Genomic DNA, 27,261 nt, shown 5'->3' with positions numbered 1-27,261 from the left:
CAGAGGAACAACTTGAGGCCCAGAGAGGTTGAGTGTTTAATCAAGGTTACCCAGTACGTAAAAGAGTCTGGATTCAAATTTAGGTGCTCTGACTTTTTTCTACTTGCAAGGTATTCTCAGTCTAAGTCCTGCTGGCCCCGTTACCTACTGTGTCATACTGCCTCTTCAGCACTGTGCTGTTAGGTCCTAAACCAGCAGATAGCACACTTTTGGGTCTTAGAATCCCTTTTACTATTAAAAATTTTTGAGGATACCCACCCCAGGGATCCTGAGGGTTTTAGTAATCTGTAAGTTCAATATGTCAGTTGTGTAATATAGCAACCAAAAGATCTAATAGTCAGAGTGTCCAAAACCAGGGAAGTGAGAGTGCTGCTGAACACGGCCCTCATCAGAACACATCTGGAGGCTTGTGCTCACTTCTGAGGGCCACATTTTCAGAGAAGCTTTCATTAACTAAAAAGCATCTGGAAGAAGTCAACCAAGATGCTATTGAAATACTTGTTATTTTATCATTTGAGTTGTGTCTGATTCTTTGGGACCCTATTTGGGGTTTTCTTGGCAAAGATACTGGAGCAGTTTGCCATTTCCTTCTCCACCTCATTTTACATATGAGGAAACTGAGACAAATAGGGTTAAGTGACTTGCTCTCAGGGTCACACAGCTAGTAAGTGTCTGATGCTGAATTTGAACTCTGGAAGATGGGTCTTTCAAACTCCAGATCTAGCATGTTGTCCACTGTGCCACCTTGCTGGATTTTTGAAGTCCTTGACTTCATGCCAATGGGGATCAATTGAAGGATCTGGGAACATTTAGCCTGAGGGGAAAAAGTCTTAGGGGCAGAGTGAACTTAATGCTTATGTTGGCTTATTTGTTGGCCTGTCATATAGAAGACTTATTTTTGCATGGTCCTGTGGGAAAGAACTAAGAGCCCTGGGCGGAAGATTCAAAGAGGCAGTTTTAGGTTTGATATCAGGAAAACTTCCTAAAAGAGATATCCAGAAGTATCTCAGGGGAAATGAGTTCTCTATCACTGGAGGCCTTCAAGTAAATGCTAGAGGAGTGCTTGGTGATGGTATTGTCAAAGGGTTTCTTTCATTTAGATATTGGTTGGACTTCATGGTGTCTGCGGTCCCCTCCAACTCTTCAATCTGGTTTGAATTTCATTGTCCTAGGGGAAGCTTTGGATCAAGATATACAAAGGCCATAAGAATGTGGTGTATCATTCCCATAATAGATTCCCCATTGGATTTGATAATGAAATACATTGTTGGAATTGTATACATGTATATACATATATATACATATACATATGTGTATACATATGTATGCATAAAATGTGTATACATACATACTATATATGCAGATATAATACTGTACACAGAGATATAGGTGTCCTGTATGTTCAGATATACATAGTACATATATATCACACATATTTAATATATATGCGTGTGTGCATATAGGGATATGTATGTGTGTATTTTATTCTTTAATCCAATGGGGAATCTATGTAGAATTATACACACACTACATATATATATACATATACACACATATACACACACACATACACACCAGATATACATGTACACATATACAAACATATGTGCATACATACCCCCATATATATACACATATACATACGCACATATATATTATATATACATACATACATTGCCGGAGAGAGGAAAGTGAATCTATCCAATTCCTTCCAAACTTTACCCTTTATCTGTCCCATTCAAAGTTTGTCTGATGGAGTGTTAAATTAGTTGTTACCCCAGAACTAGAAGACTTGAGTGCTCAGCACCCAGACGACAGCTTTCCTGGATGCTAGGATCAATGAAAACCAACTTTGATTAAAGCAACAACAGCAGTATAGTTTTTCTCCCTTCACAGTTTTTACTTTGGGCTGGCCTTGGGCATGTGTTATGTGGCCAAACATATCTTTGTAGCTAAAATGCCTAGTGAAGATGAAGAGGAGACATTCTGACTCCTTCCTTGTATAATTAGGGGAGTTCCACAAGCTGAGGGATTGTTTTAGGAATGCTTGTTGTGCCTTAGGGCCAGGGGGTGGGCAGGATTGTAGGAACTGGATTCTTGGTTTTGGGGTGATCTTTTGAGCATTTCTCTTGATGTAAACACAGTAATTCTACCTTTTCTTCGCCGTTTTATAATCTAGATGGAGAAAACCCAAGGCTAGGGTTTTGATCTGAGAATGACATAAAGGCAATTCTATATTTCAGGAGCCTAAGAATTGCATTTATTTATTTATATTTAACTATCTTCCTAGCAAAAAACATGGAGAGTTTTCCTAATGGAGGCTTGCTTTATCTCCTGATTGCCAACCTTTATTCTCAGAATTAAGGATAAAACAAATCTCCAGATACAATTACAGTTATCAGAGTTGGTCTTGGAAAAGAGAAGAGGAAATGTAGCATCCTGTTTTTAGAGGGAATAGGTGGGGGGAAATGGGGTAGAATATTACATACATTGTCAGATCTGGTTGCTGTATTGGTTCATTTTGCATCAGTGTTTGTTTTTGGGAACATTTTATAGGGTGATTGTGGAAGGAGTAGATACAGCAATGACTGTGACATAAAAATAGAAGCCATGAACAAAGCTGTTAAGAAGAACAAAATAAAGTAGTAGAACTACTATGGGGAACAAGGCAGGTTCCTTCATAACGCTGTTGGGGGTACAGAATAAAAATGAATTTCTATCCTTAAGGAACAAATAATCTAGTTGGAGAGATAACATAAACATGTGAAAGTTAAATAGTAAAATATTTAAATAGCATAGGATCACAAGGTCTTAAATTTCCAGCTGGAAGGTACTTTAGAGACCATCTAGTCCTACCCCACATTTTACAAAAGGGGAAACTGAGTCCCAGAGAAATTATGACTTGCCCAAGATCGCAGAGGCATTAGGAGTCAAAGGCAGGATCTGAACCCCTAACTTCGGGTCTAGCACTTTTTTTTCATTGTACCAAAAATCAGTCCATCAGGTAGCCAATGAATTGTCAGAAGAAGTGGTAATTACTTTTGAGTCAGGGACTGAGGTAATGAAGACACCACTGGACTTGGAGTCTGGGGACTTACATTTAAATTCTACTCATGTTTTCTATTCTCCATATTGTGCGACCTTGATGAGTAATGTATGCTTTTTAACCTCTGCATCCTCATCTGTAGGATGAAGGTGATTATATTTGTACCATTTACCTCACAGGGTAGTTGTGAGGGAAGTTTATAAAATGTGATTCCTGGGATCATTTCATATATGCCACTAAGTTTGTCTTCTCTCATGTGCCAAGCTATTTAAAAAAGGATCACATACAAATATGACATGAAAATGATAGTCATTTTCTTTTTTAAAATAAATTTATTTATTTTGAGTTTTCAACATTCACTTCCATAAGATTCTGAGTTTCAAATTTTCTCCCCGACTCTCCCCTCCCTCATCCCAAGGCATAGGTTCTACATATACTTTCATATTAAACCTATTTTCACATTAGTCATATTGTAAAGAAGAATTAGAACCAATGGGAGAAACCATGAGAAAGAAGAAACAAATAACAAAAAAGAGAGCAAATAATATGCTTTGATCTACATTCAAACCCCATAGTTCTTTTTCTGGATGTGGATAGCATTTTCCATCATGGATACTCATTTTCTTCACTGAGAATCTGAGCAGAATAACAGATTCTTTTGAAGTCACATTTTTTAGAGTTAAATTTTAAGAAATTGTAATTATCTAATGGAATTACAAATACCAAACTTCAGTTTCAGCAGTAATTTAAGTATAATTTTCTTGATGTAAATAATTTACATTAAATTGACTCAGCCACAGTTTGATAAAGAGATGGTAGAAGATGTGTTCAAACAAGCTCAGAAGGAATTAAATTAATTGAGACTTTTTTTATTTGAAAATTTCTTTTTTTTTTATTTGAAAATTTCAATACCTTCCCCACCTTGTAAGACCTCTCCCCTCCCTTGCAAAGTAAATTCTTGCAAAAATTAGTTTATTGATTGTTAATAGAAAGGAGTGTATATTGTATTTGATTAGAATTTTGTTGCTTATCCTTGATTTATGTTACTTTAATCACTGTATATAATGTTCTTTGGCTCTGCTTTCTGTAATCTTGCATCTCTTCTTCTGCCCATGTTTCTCTTATTCATAATATTCATCATACCTCATGACACAGTAATATCCTATTACATTCATATGCCATTTCACAATCATCAGGCACATGTTTTATTCCCAGTATTTTGTTATCACAGATGATGCCACTCTGAACCTTTTTGTACCTGTGATGTCATTCTTTGCTGTCAATAGCTTCTAAGATTTAAACCCAGTAAGTAATCTCTAGATCAAAAGGTATAAACTGGTTAATCACTTTTCTGGCATCATTCCAAATTGTTTTCTAGTTTTACTAACAGTGAACATTAACACTAACATGCCTTTTTATATCCCTAATGATGAGTTTTCCAGTCTTTTAGCATCTCTTTGCTAGCTGTTTTAAATTGCTTTTTTTTCTAATTATTAGTGATTTTGAAATTTTTTCAAGGAGGCTATTGATTTTTTTTATTTCTTTCTTGTCTTCTTGCCATAGCTAGTATATTTTTTGTTCATTTGCTTTTCAGCTGGGGTTTTCTTGGCAAGGACACTGAAGTGTTTTGCTATTTCCTTCTCCAGCTCATTTTATAGATAAGGAAACTGAGACTCGGGCTCACACAACTAGTAAATGTCTACGGCCGGATTTGAACTCATAAAGATGAGTTTTCCTGATTCCAGGCCTGGAGCTCTATTCACTGTACCACCTAGATGCCTCCAAGCATCTTCAGTAATTTATAAAATAATAATGCAGATAGTGGACATCCTTGATTTACTCCTGTTCCTATTGGGAAAGCTTTTGGTATTTTTCCATACAAATAATGCTGGCTTTTGAATTTAGGTGGATTCTCTTTAGCATGGTAAGAAAAGTTCTTTTATATAGTATCTAGCTTTTGAGTGTTTTTATATAATTGAGTGCTCTTCTATCTGCTGATAGGAGCATGCTATTTTTATTATTTTTTGTTACTAATAAGATTGATTATGGTTTTAGTGTTTCCAAGATTGAACCATCCTTGTATTCCTGGTAAAAATCCAACACAGTCAAAAGGAATACTTTTAGAAATATATTGTTATAGTCACTGCTAATTTTTTCCATCTCTGCAAAACCTTAAAGCTCTATAACTATTTGTTATTATTAGTGATGTTATATGATTATCTGTATGTATTATTATTATTGATTTATATCTACCCTCTTTGATTATCAAGCTCTATGTGTCTCACAAAATGAGCCTGGTAAGCTACTGGTTTTCTATGATTTTGCTAACCATTTATATAGCATAGAAATTGTTTGTTTTTTTACATATTTGCTATTATTCACTTGTAAATGCTGGGGAGCTCCCAAAGTCTCCCCCCTTGGATTTTCTGACCCTTCTGAATATTTCTCAGGGGCCTTCCACTCTTGCTTCCTCCAGACACAGAACCTTGTAGTATTTGGACACACTTGATTTCCCAAAGAAAAGCCAAGTAGTTATGCAAAATGGAAAACCAGTCTATGAATCTTCCTGTTGATAGTCTAAATACTTGTAGTCTAACTATGTCCCTGGACTGAATCTGGTCACACTGGAAGACAACCCTGCACTTAGGATGCCTTGGTTGATGGCCATGGACTTCTGGGTCACTTTTTATGTAGTGCTAATGTCAGAAAAAAGTCATTTACTGTAGTTTCTCATTGTATTTATCTCTCATTATTCTGTCTGGTGAGAACGTCAAGGTTTTGCTGAGTAGATAATAGGAACTGGGTGGTCTGCCTCCAATTCAAATTGCTTCTTGGAGAGTTCCTCCCTGTCTTTTAAAGCTCAGTTCAAATGCCACTTCCTTAAGATTTTCCCTGATTCCCCTCATCTTTCATCAGTATGACCCTTTTCCCCCTCACATTTTAGGGGGCACTTACTTGGACCCCCCTGATGTGTTTGTAATGTACTTAGCACTTTAGTTATTTGTGTATGAGATTTAACCTGGATTTGGCCTATATCCTCTTTGAAGGCAGAGACAACTCTCCTCTCAAACTTTATATCTTCCTGGGTTATTAGCACCTTGCTCTACACCCAGATAGATCAATCAGTCAAGCAAAAGGCATTTATTAGGCACTTATTATAATCCAAACAAATGTTTGCTGAATTGAAGACCCTGTCTCTGCAGTCAAGAGGCATGGGAACTACTTTAGGATTAAAGAATTAACTTTATTTTTGTCTCAGTGCCCATGATTAGTTTTTTTTATTGCCATGTAACCAAATGTGAATGACAGGATTCCTCAGACAATGAAGCAGTATCCAACTTGTCCATAAATAAAATATTCATGAATAAAAATACCAGAGCCGCAGGTCATCAGTCAAAGCTAGGTGAAATGGGCCTGGATAAAGCATGGGGCAGATCCATGAAAATGTGCTCAGGCATGCTGTGCAGCCCCGAGTTCAGATTCTGGGTTGTTCTATCATCCTCCACAGGAAACAGCACCATCCCTCACGTCTTCTTTATGGGGAAAGGATCCCATACTACCAGAACAGCAAGCTTACTCACTAGGGTTTGGGAAAGGGGCCTTTCTTTGCCTTTAAACCTAAGGTAGTAGTAAAATGGGTTGCCAGGTGTAGCCTCTTTTGCAAAAAATCCCACACCCTATTATAAGATTCAGACAATCTTCAGGAATGTGCTTATTCAGGTCTACAGAACCGACAGGTTTGATTCATTCCTCCAAAGAGTTCCCATAATATATGAGAGAGACGGCTTGCTCTTTTAAAGAGGGCTCAAGAAAAAGATATCTCAGCCCTTCTGACCTGAGATGTAATGTCTCTGCAGATACATATGAACATACAGATATGTATATTCATGGACAAAAACATGTTTCCTCATTTGAACATGGTCCATCATTCACTAGAATATGGACACACTTGATTTCCCAAAGAAAAGCCAAGTAGTGATGCAATATGGAAAACCAGTCTATGAATCTTCCTGTTGATAGCATTCCTTTCTACAATTGGAGGACTCTTTGAAGGGTTGGACCTTCCTAAGGAAACAAGAAATTCTACTTTTCTCTACCTCTTCTGGCTACCTTGTATCCCAGTTATGTAAAGATTATGGGAGCTGGCCTGACAGGAAAGGCAGACTAAAGAAAGATTCCCTCTGCTCCGGAAGGGTACCCCACAAGGAAATGCCTCCTCCACACTGCAGTGAAGTGTTAACACCATACCAGCAAAAAAACTTGGCTGTAATTCATTCAGTGCAATTCAACAAATATTTGTTAAATTTCTACTACCATGGTTAGTATAAGGTCTACAAAGACTCCCCCCACTTCCAAAAAAAGGGTCCCCACCTTCAAAGAGCTTATTTTTTTCTGGCGGGACACAGCATATACCCTTTATCTGCTACTTACTTGTTAACCTTTTTTTATGCTGAGTATATCTCTTAACCTTTGGGGGCCTTAGTTTCTTGAACTGTAAAATGTGGAGGCTGAACAAAATGACTTTTAAGGTCCCTCCCAGCTCTTTGTCTCCAATACCCTGGACTTTCTGGTCTTTATAGAGTCTGGTATACATCAACTAAATAAGTAGGACAAAAGCAAAAATGGTCTCTGCTCTGAAAAAGCTTACATTCATCTATGGAGAAACTGTATGCAAGTTAATACAAACCAAATGCAGCTAGGTGACATATGTGCATAAAGCCCTGGATTTGGAGTCACTTATAAGCTGTGTGACCCTGCACAAGTCACTTTGTGCCTCGGTTTCCTTATCTGTAAAACAGAGGGGTTGGAATTAATGACTTCTAAGGTCCCTTCTAGCTCTAAATCTATGATCTTATGTAAAGTCAGTTCAAAGATTGTAAAGTCATTTCAAAGACTTGGGTGGCAGAGAGATTATGCTTTCTATTGCAGGGATCAGGAAAGGTTTTTTGGAAGAGATAGTTCTTGCACTGAGCCCAGGAGTGTTCTAAGAGGCATAGACATATGTCTAGAATGCCATCCCTCTTCCCCTCTGCCTCTTGAATCCCCACTTTCTTTCAAAACTCAGCCAAAATGCCAGCTTCTACAGGAAGTCTTTCCTGATGTCCATTCCTTTTCCTTCCTTCGATGGACAGCTTCCTCCCTCCCCAAACTACCTTGTATTTATTTTGTCAATATTCTCCATCCACTTCTGTTTTGTTTCTTCTGTTAGAATATGAGCTTCTTGAGAAGAGGGGTCAGTTTTGCTTTTGTCTTTATGTCATCAGTACCGAGGACAGTGTCTGATACATGGTAGGGTTGACAAATGCTTGTTGGTTATTTAGGGGCAGATGGGCAGAAGGACACAGATGCTGTTATAATGAGACAATATGTGAGCCTTGCTATGGAAAAGATTGTGAACCTTCTTCTCTTCTTTGCAGAAATTGGAGGACTATGGGTTTGGAACATCACATAAACGTCATATAAACTGTCAAACTCAGTTGGTGTGTTTGTTAATTTTACTGAACTGCTTTTTTTTTTCTCCTTTTTTCTTCTTGTTTCAAGGCTTGGATTTCTGAGTTGAGGGAAGAGGAAGAGAAATTTTTTTTAAAAAAAGATACTGATAAAAAACCAAAAAAAATCAGTATAATTTTTTTTAAAGAAGAAAAAAAGGCAGTGATAGAAGGAATGATTCTCAACTGGGACCTGAAATTCCTGGGCTCAGTTACCAGGTTGCCCTTAAGGTTCTGGGCAGTCTTCTGTTCTATCAGATGATTGTCCTTCCTTCTCTCCCACTGAGAGTCTAGTGTGGTCTCCCTTAGCATTCAGCAATGCTTTGATGTCCAGAGATAGGGAGGGCACAAATTGTGATTTCTGCTTTCCTGCTCCCACCATTTCCTCTGGGGGCTGACTAATGCTTTTCTTTTCCTTTGCTTTCAGCCGGCCATGCCAACTCCCCTACCCGTCGATGCAGCAGCACAGCCCTATGTCCTCCCAGGCCTCCTCTATCAGTGGCCCGCTGCATTCAGTCATGCCCCCTCCCCTCCCATTGGCAATGTTGCCCCAGCAGCCTCCGCCTGCCACTCCCCCGGGCCAGCAGCTTGGCCCCGAAGCTTTTGCCATTGTGGAGCGCGCACAGCAGATGGTGGCAATCCTATCTGAGGAGAACCGGGTGCTCCGCCAGGAAATTGAGGGCTATTATGACAAAGCTGACAAACTTCAGAAGGTACGTATCTGACTTTGGGGAGGAAGGGGAGAGGAAATATTCTTTGGCATGAGAATTTGAGAGGGTGGGGCATTATTTATCTTCTTATTGAGAGACAGTGTGGTGTAATGGAACAACTGGAATAAATCAAATCCTACCTCTGACACTTATTACCTGTGTGGTGTTGTTGTTGTCTAAGCATTTTAGTTATGTCCAACTCCTCTTGACTGCCTTTTTTGGGGGGAGGGTTGTCTTGGCAAAGATACCAGAGTGGTTTGCCATTTCCTTCTCCAGCTCATTTTATAGATGAGGAAACTGAGGCAAACAGGGTTAAGTGACTTGCCCAGGGTCATATAGCTAATGTCTGAGACTGGATTTGAACTCAGGTCTTCCTGATTCCAGGTGACTGCACTACCTAGCTGCCCTTATTACTTGTGTAACTATGAGCAAATCCTTTCACATCTCTAGGCATTAGTTTCCTCATTTTGTAAAATGGGGAAAATAATACCTGTGATATTCATCTCACCTGGCAACTGTTATGAGATAATGAGATGATTTATGGGAAAGGCTTTATAGACCCTATAAGAAATGCCAGCCATTATTACTGAAGATGATCAGTTGTTTTTCTAAATACTAGAAAACCATACCTCCCAAACTTAATTGTTAGTGAGTCCCAAGAGAGAGTCATCTGGTGCCTAAAGCCTCAAGTTTTCAGTCAGCTGATCTGAAGCAAATGCCTTCTTTCTGTCCCTGGTTCCATGGGCTAACTCTCAGAATTATAGACTGTCTGAGCTCAGTGGCATCAAGGCTAGACTGTTAGTTTTGGAGGAAGGAAAACCTGAGTTCAGATCCTTCCTCTGTTACTTACTAGCTGTGTGATCCTGGACAAGTCATTTAACTTTGCTGAGCCTTGGTTTCATCATCTGTAAAATGGGAGTAATAGCATCTATCTCACAGGGCTGTTGTGAAGATTGAAGGAGATAAATTATGTGAAGTGTTTTGCAAATCTTTTATTAGAAGAGGTCTTCAGACATCATCTAGTTCAACCCATAAATTTTAAAGAGGAGAAAATTAAGGACTAGAAAGGTGAGGTGATTTTTCTAGGCTAGCACAGCTAGTAAATGGTAGAGTTGGACCTCAAACCCAGGTCCAGTGTTCTTTCCTTCCAGTATATTAAGGTTCTTCCCCTAAACAGTCATTCTTCCTAAATGGACCCTCACTTTTTTTTCTTGAGACCACAGTTCTGGTCTTAAGAATCAAAAGACTTGGATTCAAATCCCATTTTAAAGATTCATCAGTTTTAGGCTCTTGGGCAAATTACTTAACCTTCTCAGAGCCTAAGCTGCCTCCTCTGTAAAATGCGATGGTCATTTTTACACTGCATACCTCTTGGAGTTGTGAAGGAACTCTTGTAAAGCTGCAATTGTTGTATCTGTGTTAGCTCTTCTTGTCCAGTGTGTGCAGGTATTTATAAATTCAGAGAACTGGTAATCCAGAAGGGACCTGAGAAGTCAAACATTTCAGTTTTTCCCCTAATTGAACACATATTTGTCAAACACCTACCATTTGCAAAGTCTGTGCTAGGTACTAGTTAACACAAACACAAAAGCTTAAAAGCCCTGACTTTAAGCAGCTTACATTAAAAAAATTAATTTTTAATATTACCTTCATTTCCAGTTAAATCTACTTCCTCACCCAATGAACCATCCTTTGGAAAAGCAAAGAATAAGAAAGAAAAAGGCGAGAAAAGCATTTCATTCCAACCCACCAACACTTCAATCGAGTCTGATAGTAAATGCACTGTGCCATACCCATGATTCCCCATGTCTGCAAAGAAGGGTTATTTTAGTGAGAAACTGAAGTCTAGATAAGTAAAATGATTTACCCAAGTTTATATAATTCTTTAGTAACAGAGAGAGAACTAAAAACCAGGTCTCCTAACCCCTAATGCAATGTTCTCTTGCTTGAATAAGCCATTGCCAAACTGAGATTTTACTTTGACCCCTGTGGGTAGCACATTTTATGTGTTGCAGGTGGCGTTGGAGAAGTTAAGGGAAGACATAGGTCTAGAATGGTAGACAGGTATTCGTTTACAGCTTCAAAGAGGAGAGATCACTCAAGCTCCCTGCTGAAGGATTGACCTTATGGTCAGGAGATGACTATGAGATAATCAAGCAGACCTAAGAGTCTTACTGAGTGCCTGCCCTAGGCTTAGGAAGGAAAAAGACATTTGTAAATAGAGACAAGGACGGAGGCCAATACAGGCTTTACCTTTCCAAGAACCATTGTCAAATGAGTGCCTTGACAGTTAATCCATTTAACTTGCCCATTTTTTTCCCTGCTGGACATTTATTGCACATTTACGAACTTGTATTGGTTGAGGAGGTTGTTTCTTTCTGATCAGGACTTTCACAAAAGAGCCTGGTATGTGCTGAGTGCCCTCAGAAGCCGCATACTAAGAGACTGGAGCTTTCCCCATGACTGATGGTCCAATCTAGGCATTCGCAGCCCATGTAAGCTCTTGTCATGCTCATATGAGCATGACTGTTAGGGTATCTGGGATTGCCATGTGAGTGTGGTAAGGCCAGGCTTGGCTCCTGTCACTGTGGCTAGCTTTGGTTAGAGGAAGATACTTACTGATCCAGAGGCAAATATGGAGCATCAGATAACAGTAGATATAGTCTACTATACTTAGATATAGTCATATGGTATTGTAAATGCTGTTGCTGTCACATGATTTTTAGTCAGCTCCCTCTTCAGGCTTCAGCTTGCCTCTGAAAGCTTTTGGGGTAGGGCCTTCATTTAGTGTGGCCTGAGATTAGTGATGGATTGACTCAGCATTTTCCAAGTATCTCTTTCTTTCCCCTAATCTGTGGCAGATAGGCCTTGCATAGACCCATCTGAGGGTAAAATCTGGCTCATGGAATGTGGTTGAATGATTATAGGGAGGGACCAGGTGTTGAGAGAGCTTCACACTATTTCTTCCTTGGTCTATGACTCACAATACAAGTCTGAGCAACTCACTTAACTTCTTGGTAACTCAGTTTCCCCATACAGGACAATGGGACAGATGTTGATGAGAGAGTTTTGAAAGCCTCTGATGATGAATATGTTGACTAGTCAGTCTGATGTAGTGGAAAGAAGATGGGATTTGATATCAGATCACCTGGTTTGAATCTTAGCCCTATACTTTCTTAGCTTTTACCTTAGGTAAATAAGTCCCTTCTCTCTCTGAGTGTTAGTTCCCTAAACTAGAAATTAAGGAGGTTCACTAGATGATCGTGAAAGCTTTTTCTAGTTCTCAATTCCTATGAAATTAATAAGTTCTTTTGTCCTCTCTCCCAAGCTTTCTCAGTTTCTTGCCTGTTCCAGATGCCTGTATTTCATTGACTCGGCACATGGGCCAAATTGAATTTTAAAAGTCAAGTTTTGACTTGTCCTTGGCCTAGTGTTGTTGCTGTCAGCAACTGTAGGCCAGAGGCTCTGGAGCTCTTCCTAGCCTGTCATTTACGTAGCTTCCAATGGATTGAAATCATTCTAGTTCTAGCCCTCCCCTTTTCAGAACTGCATGAGAAGTGTCATCCTAAAAGTCATGGGGTCATAGATTTAGAGCTTAAAGGGACCTTATAGGTCATTGAATCCAACCCCTTCATTTTTACTGGTGACAGAACTGAGGCCCAGGAAGGTTAAATTAGAGAACTAATTAGTCTACAGTTCTTTCTGACTCTAAACACAATACTGTATATAATCAAGTGTAGGCTTAGTAGACTACAGAATTTATTTGGAGAGCATCAAATAGGAGGTTTATAATTCGAATAGGAAGGTGGAGTCAGAAAGGGAAAAGACTGCAGAAGAAGAATCCATAAGACTCTAAAATTGACTTGGTATGAAGATGTGGGAGATGTGGGAGATGTGGGAGAGGGGAGAGTCAGTGAAGCCTCTGAGATGTTCAGTATAGGACCCACCTAGATGATTAGGAGGATGGTAGTGTTATGGACAGAAATGAATAAGAAGGAACAGTTTTGGGGAGGAACATGGTGAGTAGCTCAGTTTTGGACATGTTGAGGTTGAGAGTGCCATTGGAATATCCAAGGAGGAATTTGGAAATCATGCATCTGGTCCAACCTGTACTGGAAGAGGTGTCTTCTTCATAGGATCCCTAAGAAATAATCCTCCATTTCCCCCTTGAAGACCTTCAATGAAGAGGACTATTTTAGTCTTTGACCCTGCTTATTTTACTTCTATTACCTACTGATGTGAAGATTAATTTAGAGGATACCAGGATCATCTTAGAAGAGATCCACTATGTCTTCTAGTCCAACACTGGCGAGTTATTGACTATTTGGACCAAAGTGATCGTCTTTCTAACTCCTCATCCCACCCACTTTTATCTAGGAGACATGCATGCTATAAAATGACTTTAAGGACATGTGTAAGATCTCTGGCTCCTTTATTGCTAAGGTGCTCTGTTCAGTTTCTAATTAGCTAGGAAAGCTACGAATCATATTGTTTCCAGATTATACAGGAAGAGACAGCCTAGTGTGGTAGATAGGGCACTGGAATTGTAGTCAGGAGGAAATAGGTTCAAATCCTACCTCGTACACTTAGCTGTGAACCTGGATAAGTCACTTAACAACTCTGCCTATGCTTAAAACCTTCTGTGGTTTGTCATCTCTGAAATGAGGGAGATGGACTCATTGACTTCTAAGATTCCTTTGAGCTCTAAATATATGTTTCCATAAAAGAGGAAGAGGAGAAAGAGAATATGGTCTTGAATAAATATTGACAACCCCCTAACCCCCCCCCCAAAAAAAAACCTACACCTAGACATGACTGAGACTCTTTGAAAGTTGAATTCAGTGGAATATATTCCAGTTTTCATGTAGAAAAGAAAAAAAATACTGAAAGCAAGCTCCCAAATTCACAAAAGACACTCCTTTTCTTCACAATTTCTTATTGTTCATTTTTTTCCTGCCTTAACCCTGTCTACAGGATTCCCAAGAGATTTTGATTAGAACTACATTTTATATGCAGGTCAAAATTATGTTTAGCCTTGAATTCTGCAAATTGCAAAATGAACTTGATCTATGACATTTTGGTAAGTTTGAATTCTTTTAACCTTGTTCAGGCTGTTTCCTCATCTGTAAAAATGGAATAATAATCCTATTAGCTCTTATCTCACTGGATAGTGATAAGAATCAAATGAAACCATTTATATAAAGCATTTTGCAAACCTTAAATATTAGCTATTATCATTATCAGAAATAATAATGAGCTGAGGTTGGTAATAATTGCTAACATCAATAAAAAAGTAAAAAAAACTTATAGAAGCTTATAGTCTAATGGGGGATAAGCGACCAAGTCAATAGAAGCAATATATATGTATTGATATGTAAATTAAAGAGTTAAAAAAAAACCTAAAATACTATATTCAGGATGAAGGGCAAGGTCTTTACCAACTAATAAGGGTGAGAAAGAAGAGTTGGTATTTAATTTGGGCTTTAAAAGATAAGAAGGAATTCAGCACGAGAAGGCATTGTAGAAAACAGTGTTGAACAAAGGGACTTCAGACAGGACGGTGCATGTTTAGGTGACAGAAAGCTGTCTAGTTTGGTTGGAGCACAGAATATTTGAGAGACAGTAATATGAGATAAAGCTGGAGAGGTAGGTGGCACCAGACACCAACTCAGCAAGAGAGCTGGAGCTTTACTTTGCAAGTAGTAGGGAGTCATTGAAGGTTTTTGAGTTGATGTTACCAGGGTGTTGTTGTAATTGTTGGTTCTTCATTGTCGAAGAGGACCATGACATCAGGAAAGTGATGCCATGGCATACAAGTGGATTGGATTTAAGTGAGGGAGGGCTGTGCAAAGTCACCAGCCTTACTTTCTCCTCTAGGTCCAGTGGCAAGATATAGATAAGGATGACTGGAGATGGCCCTGGGCGTAGTGGTACTAGGTATATGGGAAGAAAAGTTATTCTGTTAGCGGTGTATAAAGACTGATGGAAGGAGTGAAAGAAAGGAGGAGGGAAATTCTTTATGGATGCTATTACAATAGTCTTAGTAGACAGTCATGAAAGCCTGGACTCAGGTGATGGAAGTGAGAGCAGAAGGGATATGTGAGAGTCTGAAGAGATGGAATCAATAGGACCTGACCCACATTTGGAAATGAGAAGTAGAGGAGATAGCTCCAAATTTATGAATATGGGAGCGCAGATGAAGTCAAAAGAGGAAGAATAGGCTTAGGGAGAAAAATGAGCTCAAGTTTTGGACAAGTTGAATTGGAAGTGCTGGTAAAAAATCCGGGTGGAGATGAGGACTTGAGCTAGGAATATGGAGACATGAATCTTCAGTTCTGTACCAGGTCAAGACCAGAGATACCAGTTTGGCAATTTTTTCTATGCAAGGGATAGTTGAAGGCATGGAAATTATCTCATGCTAAGGGAAAGAGTTTAAAGAGAAAGAGATCAAGTTCTGATTTGGTGGAGACCCATTAAGGGCTCAAGGAGAAGATGAAGATCCAGCAAGGAGGATATTTTAGAAGATGCAGATAGGCAAAGAGGATTTGGACTTGGGGTGGGAGGGGCAAATCCTATCTTTGGGTTTGATAATTAGGAGTTCATTGTTGTTCATTCTTAGTTCTAGAACAGGACTAGTGACATCAGGAGGGTGATGTCTTGACTTGCAAGTGAATTGGATTTACATAAGGCAGAGTTGTCCAAAATCATCAGCTTTATTCTCTCCTCCAGAACCATCTGGGTCCAGTGTCAAGATATTGCCTAAGATGACTGGCAGTGGCCCTAGGTGCAGTGGGAGACTTTGGCCTTTTTAAGCTAAAGTCTTTCCCAGGTCTCAGTTTGTCTGAGGCAATACCCAGTCTGCAGTTAGAGGCTCAGTAAGAACTGACGCAAAAAACCAGCCTAGTTTGCCTTCATAGAAGACTCTATCTGGGAGGGGAAGACCCTTAGAGTTTCTGGCCAGAAGAGAAACATTTACTATTTATACTCACTCTGAGCCAGCAAAACCCAAACAATGAGCAAGTGAGGCTTGGGCTGGGACCTATCATTGACCAATTAGTGACAGCCAGAGTGGTTTGGGTTTAAATGTATAGTCATGTAGGGCCTTTTGACTCCCAATAAGCTTTATTAGAGCCTGGTTTTCCAGAGCTATATTTCAAGAAATCATAAATGAAAAATACATGAAACAAAAGAGTTAATTGTCCCAGTTTAAAAAAATTTAGTGCTAGAATAAATAAATAGGGAAGAAAAAAAATCTAGCCCACAAACCCCAAGATATTTTGCGAGTTATAAGTGATCAAAATTTATATTCCTTTGATCAGAGCACCCACATAAAAGGGCATTTAAGGGAGTGAGGACCTGGAGTAGCTAAGAGGGAATGAGTTAGACAGTGTAAGTAGAGGAATTTGCCTTCAGTTTGAGACTGAAACAATGTTTTCAGTTTTTCCCTCTTTCAAACCATTCTTCACACTGTTGCCAGGTAGACCTTTTTAGTGCACAGCCATTATGATGTCACTACCACGTCCCACCTATGATACAAAAACGTCTTTGATTCTCTATTGCCTATTTGAATAAAATCTAAAGTCTTTAGCCTGACACTGGACGCCTCTTGTGACTTGGTCTCCTCCATCCTTCCAGCCATATCTCCCAATTGCTCTGTCATATACTATATTCTCTAGTCAAACTGGACTGCCCCTATTCCCCAAACATGCTTTACTCTTCTCTTGTGTTTTCTTGTCATTTTTATCCCTTGAAATACCCTTTCTCTCTCCCTTTGCTTGTCAGCGTTCTTTGTCATTCAAGATAGAGCTTATGTTCTGCTTGCTCGTCATCTTTCTCAATCTCTGCTTCTGATTTCCAGTAGCATTTTTAAATCATTCTATTTTAATTTTTCAATTTTTCTCAAGTGTTTTTAGAATTAGAATGATTTTCCAATACGTTCCTACCCTCCATATAAATCTACCTTGGAACAAAGAAAAATTTAATCAGTTTCCACCCAACAAAGTGACTGAAGTCTGGTACTATAGGATCATTCCACTCCTATAGTTAGTTCTCCATCTCTCCATGGAAAAAAGAGGTATTTTTCTAGCTCTTTTCACCAGGGCCAGGATCACTCCTTGCATTTAATCTGATTTGTGGCATTTTTGGATTGCTTAACGTTATAGCAATAATTGCAAATATTGTTCTTGTAGTTCTACTCTTTCCACTCTTTATTCATTCATTCACCTTTCCATATTTCCTTCAGTTCTTCATAGTTGTGATCTCTCATGCTGCGGTGATTCCTTTATATTTGAAAGGCATAATTTGTTTGATCTTTCCTTAGTTGACAGATATCTACTTCGTATCCAGTTTTTTGTTTTGTTATGTTTTTTGCTCCCATGAAGTGCTACTATGAATATTATAGTAGGATCTTTATTTATTTTTTTGTCATTGACCTCCATGTAGTATGTTCCCAGTAGTGGGGTGGCAAGGTTAAAGGGTATGAATAGTAAAGTGATTTTTCTTGCATAATTTTAAATGTCTTCCCAGAATCATTGGATCAGGTTAGACCTTTAACACTATATTAATGGTTTTCTCTTCCCATAATTCCTACAACACTGATTGTTGCCATAACTTCTTATCTTTACCAATTTAATATATATGAAGTAAAATATTAAAATTGTTTTAATTTGCCTTTCTCTTATTATTTAGAATATTCTTTCATACAGTTTTTGACAATTTGCTTCCCTTCTTTTTAGAACTTTCATTCGTATCCATTGACTATCATAGGATGACTTGTTCTTATACATTTGTGTTAATTCCCTGCGGATCTTGCTTATTAGACTTCTATCAGAGATATTTCATGTGAAGATTTCTCTCTCCCCTCCACTCCTACCAGTCATCAGTTTCTCTCCTTATTCTTACCATATTGGTTTTGTTTGTGGAAAAGCATTTTAAATTTATATAATTGCATTTTACTTTTAGGATGACTACTATCCCTTTACAACATTTGTTTTGAAGTCTCACCATAGCCATATTATAAAACATAATCCTTTCCATTCTCCCCTCATTTTGTTTGTTTGTTCTTTAATGTTGTGACTTTTTATATTGAGGCTACATGGACATTTGGAGCTTATTGTGGCATGTGGTGGAAGGGTCTAAACCCGTGGTTTTTAACCTGGAGGTTTGGTTGAGCCAATGGATTCCTTCTCAAAATACAGTTTTTAAATACATAAAGTAAAATAGAAAGGATTACAGAGAAAACCAATGAACTAAATATAGTTATCAATATATTTTAAAAATAAGTTCATGAATTTCAGGCTAGAAATCTGGTCTCAATCTGCTTCTTGCCAAAGTGCTCTCTCCATGTCCCCAGCACTTCTTACTGAATGGGGCAGTCTTCTCTTAGTTGTTTGTAGTCTGTGGTTTATTGAACAATGGGCTACTGTATTTTATTCTTTCTCTGCCTTGTCTATCTCTTCTGCTCCATAGATCCATATTTCTATTTTTTTTAACAGTTTAGGTGATTCTGGCTTTACAATATAGTTTGAGGTCTAGTAATGTTATTACACTCCCTTCATTCCTGTTTTTTGTCTTTCATTACTTCTCTTGATATTCTAGACCTGTGTTTCTACAAGTGAATTTCATGATTATTTCCTATAAAGTAGCTCTTCTGTAGTTTAACTGGTGTGTTCCTAAATCTGTGTACCTCCAACTGTGTTCTGTTTGTACCTTTACTGGTACTTACAACATTTTTGCCTTTTGTTTTACTTGTTTTTGAGCTCTTCTTGAGGATGACAGGGGCCATGTCTTATGTTTCTTTGCATGACCTATGGATCATGCTTGGTATCATGCTTTGGATTCGCAGAGTTTTTGTTTTAATCCAACTCCCACACTTTGCAGATAGTTAAATTTAGGTGTAGAGCATTGAAATTACTTATCCATTGTCATACAGGTTGGTCATTCCAGACCCTGGATTCAAACTGCTTCTTCTGACTCCAAATTCAATGCTCTTTCTTAGTAAACCAAAGGTTGGATGAATGAGTGAGTAAACTAGAATTAGGTGGTCAGAGTGAGGCATGCCTGTATGTAGCCCAAAGCAAAGGTCACCTTAAAAAAAAAAGAAAAGAAATTAGCATATAAATGATGATGTGTCTTGGAGCTACCTCTTTTGAAAACAAAATGAAAGGAAGCATAACAATTTGTGGTTAAACTAGAAAATGGTTTCAAGACATGCTGTACCCTCTACTGCTACATAACAAGCAGTCCACAATATAGAAAACAGAGAAGGCTGTCTGAAATGAAACATGCTCAGAATAGCTGACTGCGCTGTAGGAAGACCTTTACACAAAATAAAAAGGTGCTTATGATGAAAAGAACCCTGGTTAATCCTTTAGAATTCTGCATTTGGGGGGTTCTCTTTGGAAAAGTTTCACTGTTTACAGGAGCAGACATCATGATGATGCTAGATTATTTGTTATTTGGAGCAAGAAGTTTCACCTCTTTATGTCTCAATGTCTTTAAGTATAAAATGGAATAGCATAGCATTAATTGACCCCAGAATTCTTGGATTCTGTATTTGTATGATCTTGTCTAAAGGAGACCTTGGTACAGAAGAGCCCCAAATACTTAACCATTTTGCCATTGATACAGTCTACCATGGCCTTTTGAGGCAGGTAGAGGACCAGATGATCCCAGATAGTCTAAATGGAACAACTGGAAGACTAGAAATTTGGATGTTGAGCCAGAAGCCTCCGCTTCAAAGGATTGTTATGAGGATCAAAGGAGATAATATTTGTACAGTGCTTAGCATAGTGCCCAGTCCATAGTAGGTGTTATATGTGTTAGCTATGATGATGATGATAATGATCTAACATGTTAATTCTTTGAAGTAGCCAAAACCAAAATGTATCTTCTGCTTCATGGCATGATGGGTAGAATAATAGGCTTGGAGTTAGTAAGACATGAATACAAATGCTACTTTTCCCTGTTTTTACTTATAGGATCCCAGAGCAAGTCATTTAAACACTATTGCTTAAAGTGATCCTTTCTTAATTGAATCTACCTCATAAGGCTGATTAAATAACTCTAGAATGTCTTACTAGATCTCTTACTCTAGAATCACCTATGTTATATAGAAGCAAGAGACCATCAGTTTGTGCATCATATTGTGTGAGTGTTCATCCTTTGTTGCCAAAGAAGACCATGCCATCAGAGAAATAATGACATGACTTACACTTGACCTTGTTTTGAGTGAGGGAGGGCTGTGCAGGTCATCAGCCTCACTTCTCCTCCAGAGCCATCTGAACCCAGTGACCAGATATTCATCAGGATGACTGGAGATGACTCAGGATGAGGCAACTGGGGATAAGTGACTTGCCCAAGGTCACACAGCTAGTGAGTGTCAAGTGTCTGAGGTGAGATTTGAACTCAGGTCCTCCTGACTCCTGCACTGGTGCTCTATCCATTACACCACTTTTTATCACTTATTTCTATGTATGTTCTAGGATCATAGAATGTAGAGCTGGAAGGAATCTCAGAAGATAATCTAATCTGTGATGAGGAGGATTTACCGAAATCTGCTATAAAGTATAATTAAACTCCATTATAACAAACACAACTTTTTTCTCCTATGTAGTCATATAGGATAATGGTTAAATATTCCTAGAATCCTCACTACCATAGAGAGTAAAATATGACCTAATGTTCTTATCCTAATTATACATAGGTTATTCTTACCCCTAATATTTGTCTTATAAAGGGATTTAAAGGATCATTAAGAATGGAGCTAGACAATGACCACAGTGTGTGAGAGTTTTTTCTGGTAGACTTGGAACTTCATTGCAATGCAAGGACTTAAAAAAAAATTCCCAATGGTCTTCTAAGACAAAATGCCTTCCACATCCAGAGAAAGAACTATGGAATTCAGTCACAGAATGTAGCAGATCATTTGTGTGTGTGTGTGTGTGTGTGTGTGTGTGTGTGTGTGTGTGTATGTATGTATGTATGTGTATTGCATTTTGGTTTGTTAGATGATTTCTCCCACTCATTTTAATTCTTCAATACAACATGACTACAGTGAAAATGTATTTAATAGGAATGTACGAGTAGAACCTATACAAAATTGTATGCCGCTCAGGGTGAGAGGGAAAAATAATAACCTAGGTTGTGTGGTAGTGATTGTAGAACACTGAAAATAAATAAATTTAATTAATTAAAAGAAAAAGAATGGAGCTACAAGGACCATTAAAGGTTATCTCACCTGCTAAATGCTTACTCCTAATAACAAGGAAGTTTCTTATCATACATGTATAATTGAAGGAACTAAGTGAGGAAAGAAGCAAAAAGGAGCTATATCCAATCTTGAACCATGTCAAATGATTTCTCTGAAAGTTCTGTGTCTGGAAGGGTCTGGGACATTGTGGAAATGGCTTTGGACCAGAATAGATATCAGAATTTTATGTCAGACCCTATTGTTAACTGCCTGGGTGATATAAAGTCACTTAAAGTGTTCTTGTAAACTGTAAGGCTATGTGTTGCAGAGAAGGTACTGATCCATATTGGGAGAAAGTTTCCTCAGCTTAGTTCCTTGTATTGATGAAATCACACATCTTGTTCCTGTTCCTATCCATATATTAAGGAAACATGCTCAAAAATATTTTATCAATGTGGGTATTCAATAAAAATTTTGGAAATCACTGGTGAAGTTTTGTTTGGTTTGTTTGGGTTCTCTTAGATTAGATGTGCTCAGAATAGCAAATTGTTCTTTAGAAAGACTTTTGGAAAAATAACAAGGTGCTTATATTGTGTATGTGAGAAGCTCTTATGTCATATGTGTAAGAAGCACACATATGTTAAAAGACTCATAGAAAGGCAAATAGTGATTCTTTAAAGCCAGCATAAATTCATCAATAAAGTCATGTTAGATCAACGACATTGCCTATTTTGACTGGATCAATAGATCAGTGTTTCGGGAGAATTCTGTGTGTGTGTGTGTGTGTGTATACATACATACATACATATATATATATAGGGAGAGAGAGAGAGAAAACCTGAATTTCATCAAGATTTTTGACAAAATCTTGCATGACATAATTATAGATAAAATAGAGAGAGGTAGACTCAATGATAAAACATTTGAATGAACTCCTAACTGAATCACCAAGTCCAGAGAATAGTGAATGAAGGAACTGATGGGAACTTGGATGGAGATTTCTCACAGATACCTAGAGATCTGTTATTAATGGCTCTAGCTATTCAGCATTTTTGTCAATAATTTGAATGAACTAATAGGGGCCATGTCTACTATATTTAAACCATTTGAAAATGGCCTAAAGATGGAAGAGAGAGAGATCTAACACATTGAATATTTTTTTGAATCAGGGTCCAAAATGATGTTGATAGACAAACACAATAGACTGGATGCTTGCTATATCATATTGAAGTATAAAAGGATTACTTGTAAAGTCCTAAATTATATTTTAACAAAATTAGCTGCACAAGTAAAGAATTGAGAAGGCATGGTTTGACAATAGTTCATGTGAAAAAGACCTAGTGGGTTTTAGTGGACTACATATTCAGTATGAGTCAATAGAGCAACAGGATAACTGTGTTAATGGAAGCATTGCATCCAAGATGATGGAGGGGATAGTCTTACTGTACTTTTCCTATCTCAGATAACATTTAGATGTTTCCAGTCCTAGGTACTACATTTTAAATAAAAATTGACAGCCTACAACATGTCCACAGGAGGGTGAATATGGCAGAGGGACTTGAATTCATACCATAGGGGGCTCAGTTTAAGAAACTTAGATATTTTTTTTGGACTAGAAAAGACTTGGGTTGGGTAGGCTGTTAAATTGTTTGGAAATATTTGAAGGATTGTCATGTGGAAAAGGGATTCAGTTTCTGCTTAGATGAGATAAGAACCAGGACCAATTGAGAGACATTACATAGAAGTAAATGTTAGCTTAATGGCAGGAAAAACTTCTTAACAGGAAATTGGTCATCTTGAATATGAAGGAAATGGAGTGGTGAGCCACTGGCCTCATCACCTGAGTACATCAAAGAGAAGTTGGATGGATGCTTGTCAGGAATGTCACAGAGAGGATTCATGATTTGGATGAGGTCAGAGTAGACAGCTTCTTAGTTTCCTTCTTTGGATTCTATGATTCTACATAATAGAAGGAATAAAAGGAATTTTAAAGTTAGAGACCTGGAGCTAGACTACATGACCTTGAATATTTATTTCATCATCCTGATAGGACTTTTGAGTGTTTTTCAAGAGCGAGGGAGGGAAGTAGAAATCATATGCTTACCTGGTGTATAGGGAATATGGTTTAGTCTATAAGACCATCTTCAAGTATTCCTTTGAATATCAAAGATGTCCATAATGTAAGCTCACTTTTAATATTGATTCCTTCTTATCTTTCAGTTTGAAATAGAAATTCAGAGGATTTCAGAAGCCTATGAGAGTCTAGTCAAGTCAACCACCAAGCGAGAGTCTCTGGACAAAGCCATGAGGAACAAACTGGAAGGAGAGATTAGGAGACTTCATGATTTCAACAGAGACCTACGAGGCATGTTCACTTCTATGTGTATTTTCCACTCCAAGTTCTGGGGACTTTGTTGTATTCCTTACTTACCAACATTCAGAGTTTTCTTTTTCATGAAGAAGGGTTTCTCCTGCGCTAGATAAGCTGGTGAATTTCAACTGCATTTTTTGATTGCTAAAGGACAGAATCATTTCTGTCTACCTTGTAAGATGTTATATTTCTATACATATTACAATCACTGGTATTTATATATTTATGTGTGTACATATATACTTTCCTTTTGTTAAAAAAATAATACTACTTGATAAGATGTGGTTAAAGAGATCAAATGACATATATCTTTCCTAGAGGATTCCAAACCCAAATTTAATAAATTACTTCTCTTCTTCTACCTGTTCCCCAAAACAAAGAACCATGAAGAGTATATGGATTATTTGTATTTTAACTGGCTGTCTACCATGGATAGAATTTTATCCTTCCTCATTTCTGCCTCTCAAGGCCCTGCTAAAATCCTATCCTCTATGGGAAGCCTTTCTCAACCTCTCTCAATTTTAGTCCCTTCCCTCTGTTGATTATTTCCTTGTATTATGTTAGTTTAATTGTACGTAGCTGTTTCCTTATTGTTTCACCAATTGTGAGCTCCTTAAGGTCAGTGACTGGTTCTGGTTTTTGTTTTTGCTTCTTTTTGTATCCTCAGTACTTAGCATAATGCCCGGTCTTAGGAGGTGCTTAATAAATGCTTTTGGACTGGCTCACTGCTCAGAAATGGGAGATTACCTACTGTAGAGTTCCGAATATTTTAGGAAGGGTGGAAGCAGATCACCCTCTAAATTCCACCTTGTCTTCTTATCATCAACAAGCCTTTTTTTTTTTTTGGTGCCTACCACACACACTACATGGTAGTAACAATCCCCAATTATGTTCTAGGTTTTCCTTTATCAACAGTCACCTATGTATGAGTCACAGTCCCTCTTGTCTACATTTGTTTGACTGAACTATTCAAAATGAGTAAGACATTTCACTCCAGGCTGTGCTATTGAATAAATTTAAAGATGTATCAAATGACTCTTAAGAGCAGAAGTCTCTCCCCTGTGTCTCTGTCTCCTTTTCAAGTTATTTTGATATGGTATATATGCCTTCTAGGGGCTTGAGATGTTGGGACCAATCCTGTTTGAAATTCAGATCAGAGGACCTTTCCTCCTTCCATGGTATTGGGTTTCATAATGAGAAGGCCAAGTCTCCTTGGAAGGGCCCTGTTTTCAGGAGGCTTCCTATCTTGGCGTGCAGGGGAGGAACAAACATCCAAACATGCCCGGGAACTTCCCTGGAACTTCAGTTCATGCCCGCAGAGACTAGAATTACATTAATTTGCTAGAAGACACCAACTTGAGCCTACATCTAGAGACTCTTCTTTTTATGACTTGGAAACAAAAGTTTCCTGTGACCCCAAAGGGTCAGGAAGATAGCATTTTCCCCAGTTTCTTGACCTTCTAGCTTTCCCCATTTTTTACCTCCTGCCTGACCATTGATTCATGCCCTCTTCTTGGCACCCATCTTATTTTCTTGGTAGACTGATGATTTTATGTTTATGTGTATTTGTTTTTAAAGCATTTCCTGTTTATGTGTAGACCGCCTGGAGACTGCCAACAGGCAACTAGCCAGCAGAGAATATGATGGGCATGAAGATAAAGCAACAGAAGGTCATTATGCTTCTCAGAGTAAGTATTCAAATTTATTTATTCTAAAATGTTTTTAATAAACAAAAAAACCCTCAAAACAAAACAAAAACAAAAATTAAAAAGGATAAAAATAAAATCAAAAGTGGGCAGTGGAAGAGAGTTATGATAAGTTGGAGAGATACTTTGGGAGCATGTAACCTGCTTGGACCACAGACCTAGTACCATATAAGGCTGCCAAATGTGGAGCAGAGGGAAATATTATTACCATAAATTTAGTTTTAGGTCTAACTTCTCCTCTGTGATATATCATCTTTCTCTTTCTTTGGATAAAACTCTAAAGGTGAGGAGTGGGGAAAAACTTTACCATACTTTCTGACATCAGACATGTAAAGCAGCCCTAAAAGTTTACTTCTTTTTTTTTTGGTTGGTCTGGAGTGGAAAGGGAGCTGGGACCAACTGTTACTACGATTTGCTCTCTAGCACTCACTTATTTCTCATAAGTGAGCAGCAATTCCTGGCCCTCTACCCTTAAAAGCATTTGAGACATAACAAAGTTGTGTTCCCCAAATAAATGTTAGAAAATGCCTTTATTCTGCCTGGAGTGGTTGGGAAGATATTTCATCAACACAAGTAGGAAATACACATGACTTGTGAGAAGTTATTGATCAAGGTTTAGATTCATGCAGAGAGGGATTATGCTTGGAATCAGAATGGGAAAGGACATCAGAAGTCATCTAGTCCAAACTCACATCTGGGCAGGTGTAGTTTCCACAGGATTCCTGATAAGTGGATATTGCATTTATGGTTTAAGACCTTCTGTGATGGGGAACTCACTACCTCTTGAGGCAGTCCATTCTACTTCTGACAGCTCAAATGCCTAGAATATTTTTTCTTAAATCAAGCTTAAGGTCTGTCTCTCTGTGAGTTTTGCTCATTGTACTTCCTTCTGCCCTCTGGGGCTAAGCAGAATAAGTTGAATCTTCTTTCCATGTAACAGCCCCATAAGTCCTGGAAAATGTTTTCTTTTTTTTTCCTTCCTTTTTCTCCAGGCTAAATAAGCAGTCCCAGTTCCTTCAAAACAGTTTTCTATGGCCTAGTTTTGAGCCTCTTCATCATCTTGCTTACCTTTCTCTAACTGAGCTCCAGCTTAACAATATCCTTCCTAAAATGGAAGACCAATTATCCCATGATGTTGCTATTTATTCCTGGATAGAACTCTAAAGTTCAGAGACTGGGACATAATTAGCTAAGTCCTTCAGTAACTATTACCATACTTAACTTCTTTGCCAAAAGCTTCTTTGGTTACGTTTACATTTGGGTCAAAACTCCATTTGTTTCCCATTAGTTTTGGCTATTTGTACTTAAACTCCAAGATCCCTTTCCAGATTATTTTTTCTCCAAGTTAAAAATATTAATACCTTTATTTTGTTTTTATAACACCTTTTTTTGAAATTTGTATTTTCTTTCCTACCTTCCCCAGAGAACACTCTTCTCTAACAATGGATAAGAAAGAAAGAGGGGGAAAAAGCAGTTCAGCAAAACTGACCAGCATAACAGCTGAGTCTGATGTCATCAGATGTGTTCCACCCTCATAGTTTTCTACACATACTTTGGTAAAGAGAAGAATAACCTCTTCGTGTGAGATGGGAGTGAAGGAGGAGATAGGGACAGAAGGCAGAATGACCTCATTTTTTTCAGTGAAATATGAGTCAAGGATTTCAGCCATGAGAAGTTTGAGGATGGATGAAAAAATTTGGAGGTCTAAAAAACAGTGAAGATGTAGATGAGTTTATGTAACATAAATCT

General features: G+C 38.1%; 1 protein-coding gene across 8 annotated transcripts in view; it reads left to right on the top strand.

Annotated features, from left to right (window-relative positions):
* Positions 1-27,261, top strand: part of AMOTL1 (angiomotin like 1) — a 254,288-nt gene that overhangs the window by 161,443 nt on the left and 65,584 nt on the right. For all 8 annotated transcript variants that reach the window (XM_072611308.1, XM_072611307.1, XM_072611309.1 and 5 more), the window contains 3 exons: positions 8,963-9,248; positions 23,656-23,800; positions 25,405-25,494. In XM_072611308.1, the coding sequence (XP_072467409.1) occupies positions 8,963-9,248; positions 23,656-23,800; positions 25,405-25,494 (521 nt within the window). The remainder of the gene's footprint in view (positions 1-8,962; positions 9,249-23,655; positions 23,801-25,404; positions 25,495-27,261) is intronic.

Source organism: Notamacropus eugenii, chromosome 5, assembly GCF_028372415.1.
Source record: "Notamacropus eugenii isolate mMacEug1 chromosome 5, mMacEug1.pri_v2, whole genome shotgun sequence".
In the NCBI taxonomy this organism is placed as follows: domain Eukaryota; kingdom Metazoa; phylum Chordata; class Mammalia; order Diprotodontia; family Macropodidae; genus Notamacropus; species Notamacropus eugenii.
This window is presented reverse-complemented; position numbering and strand designations above follow the sequence as displayed.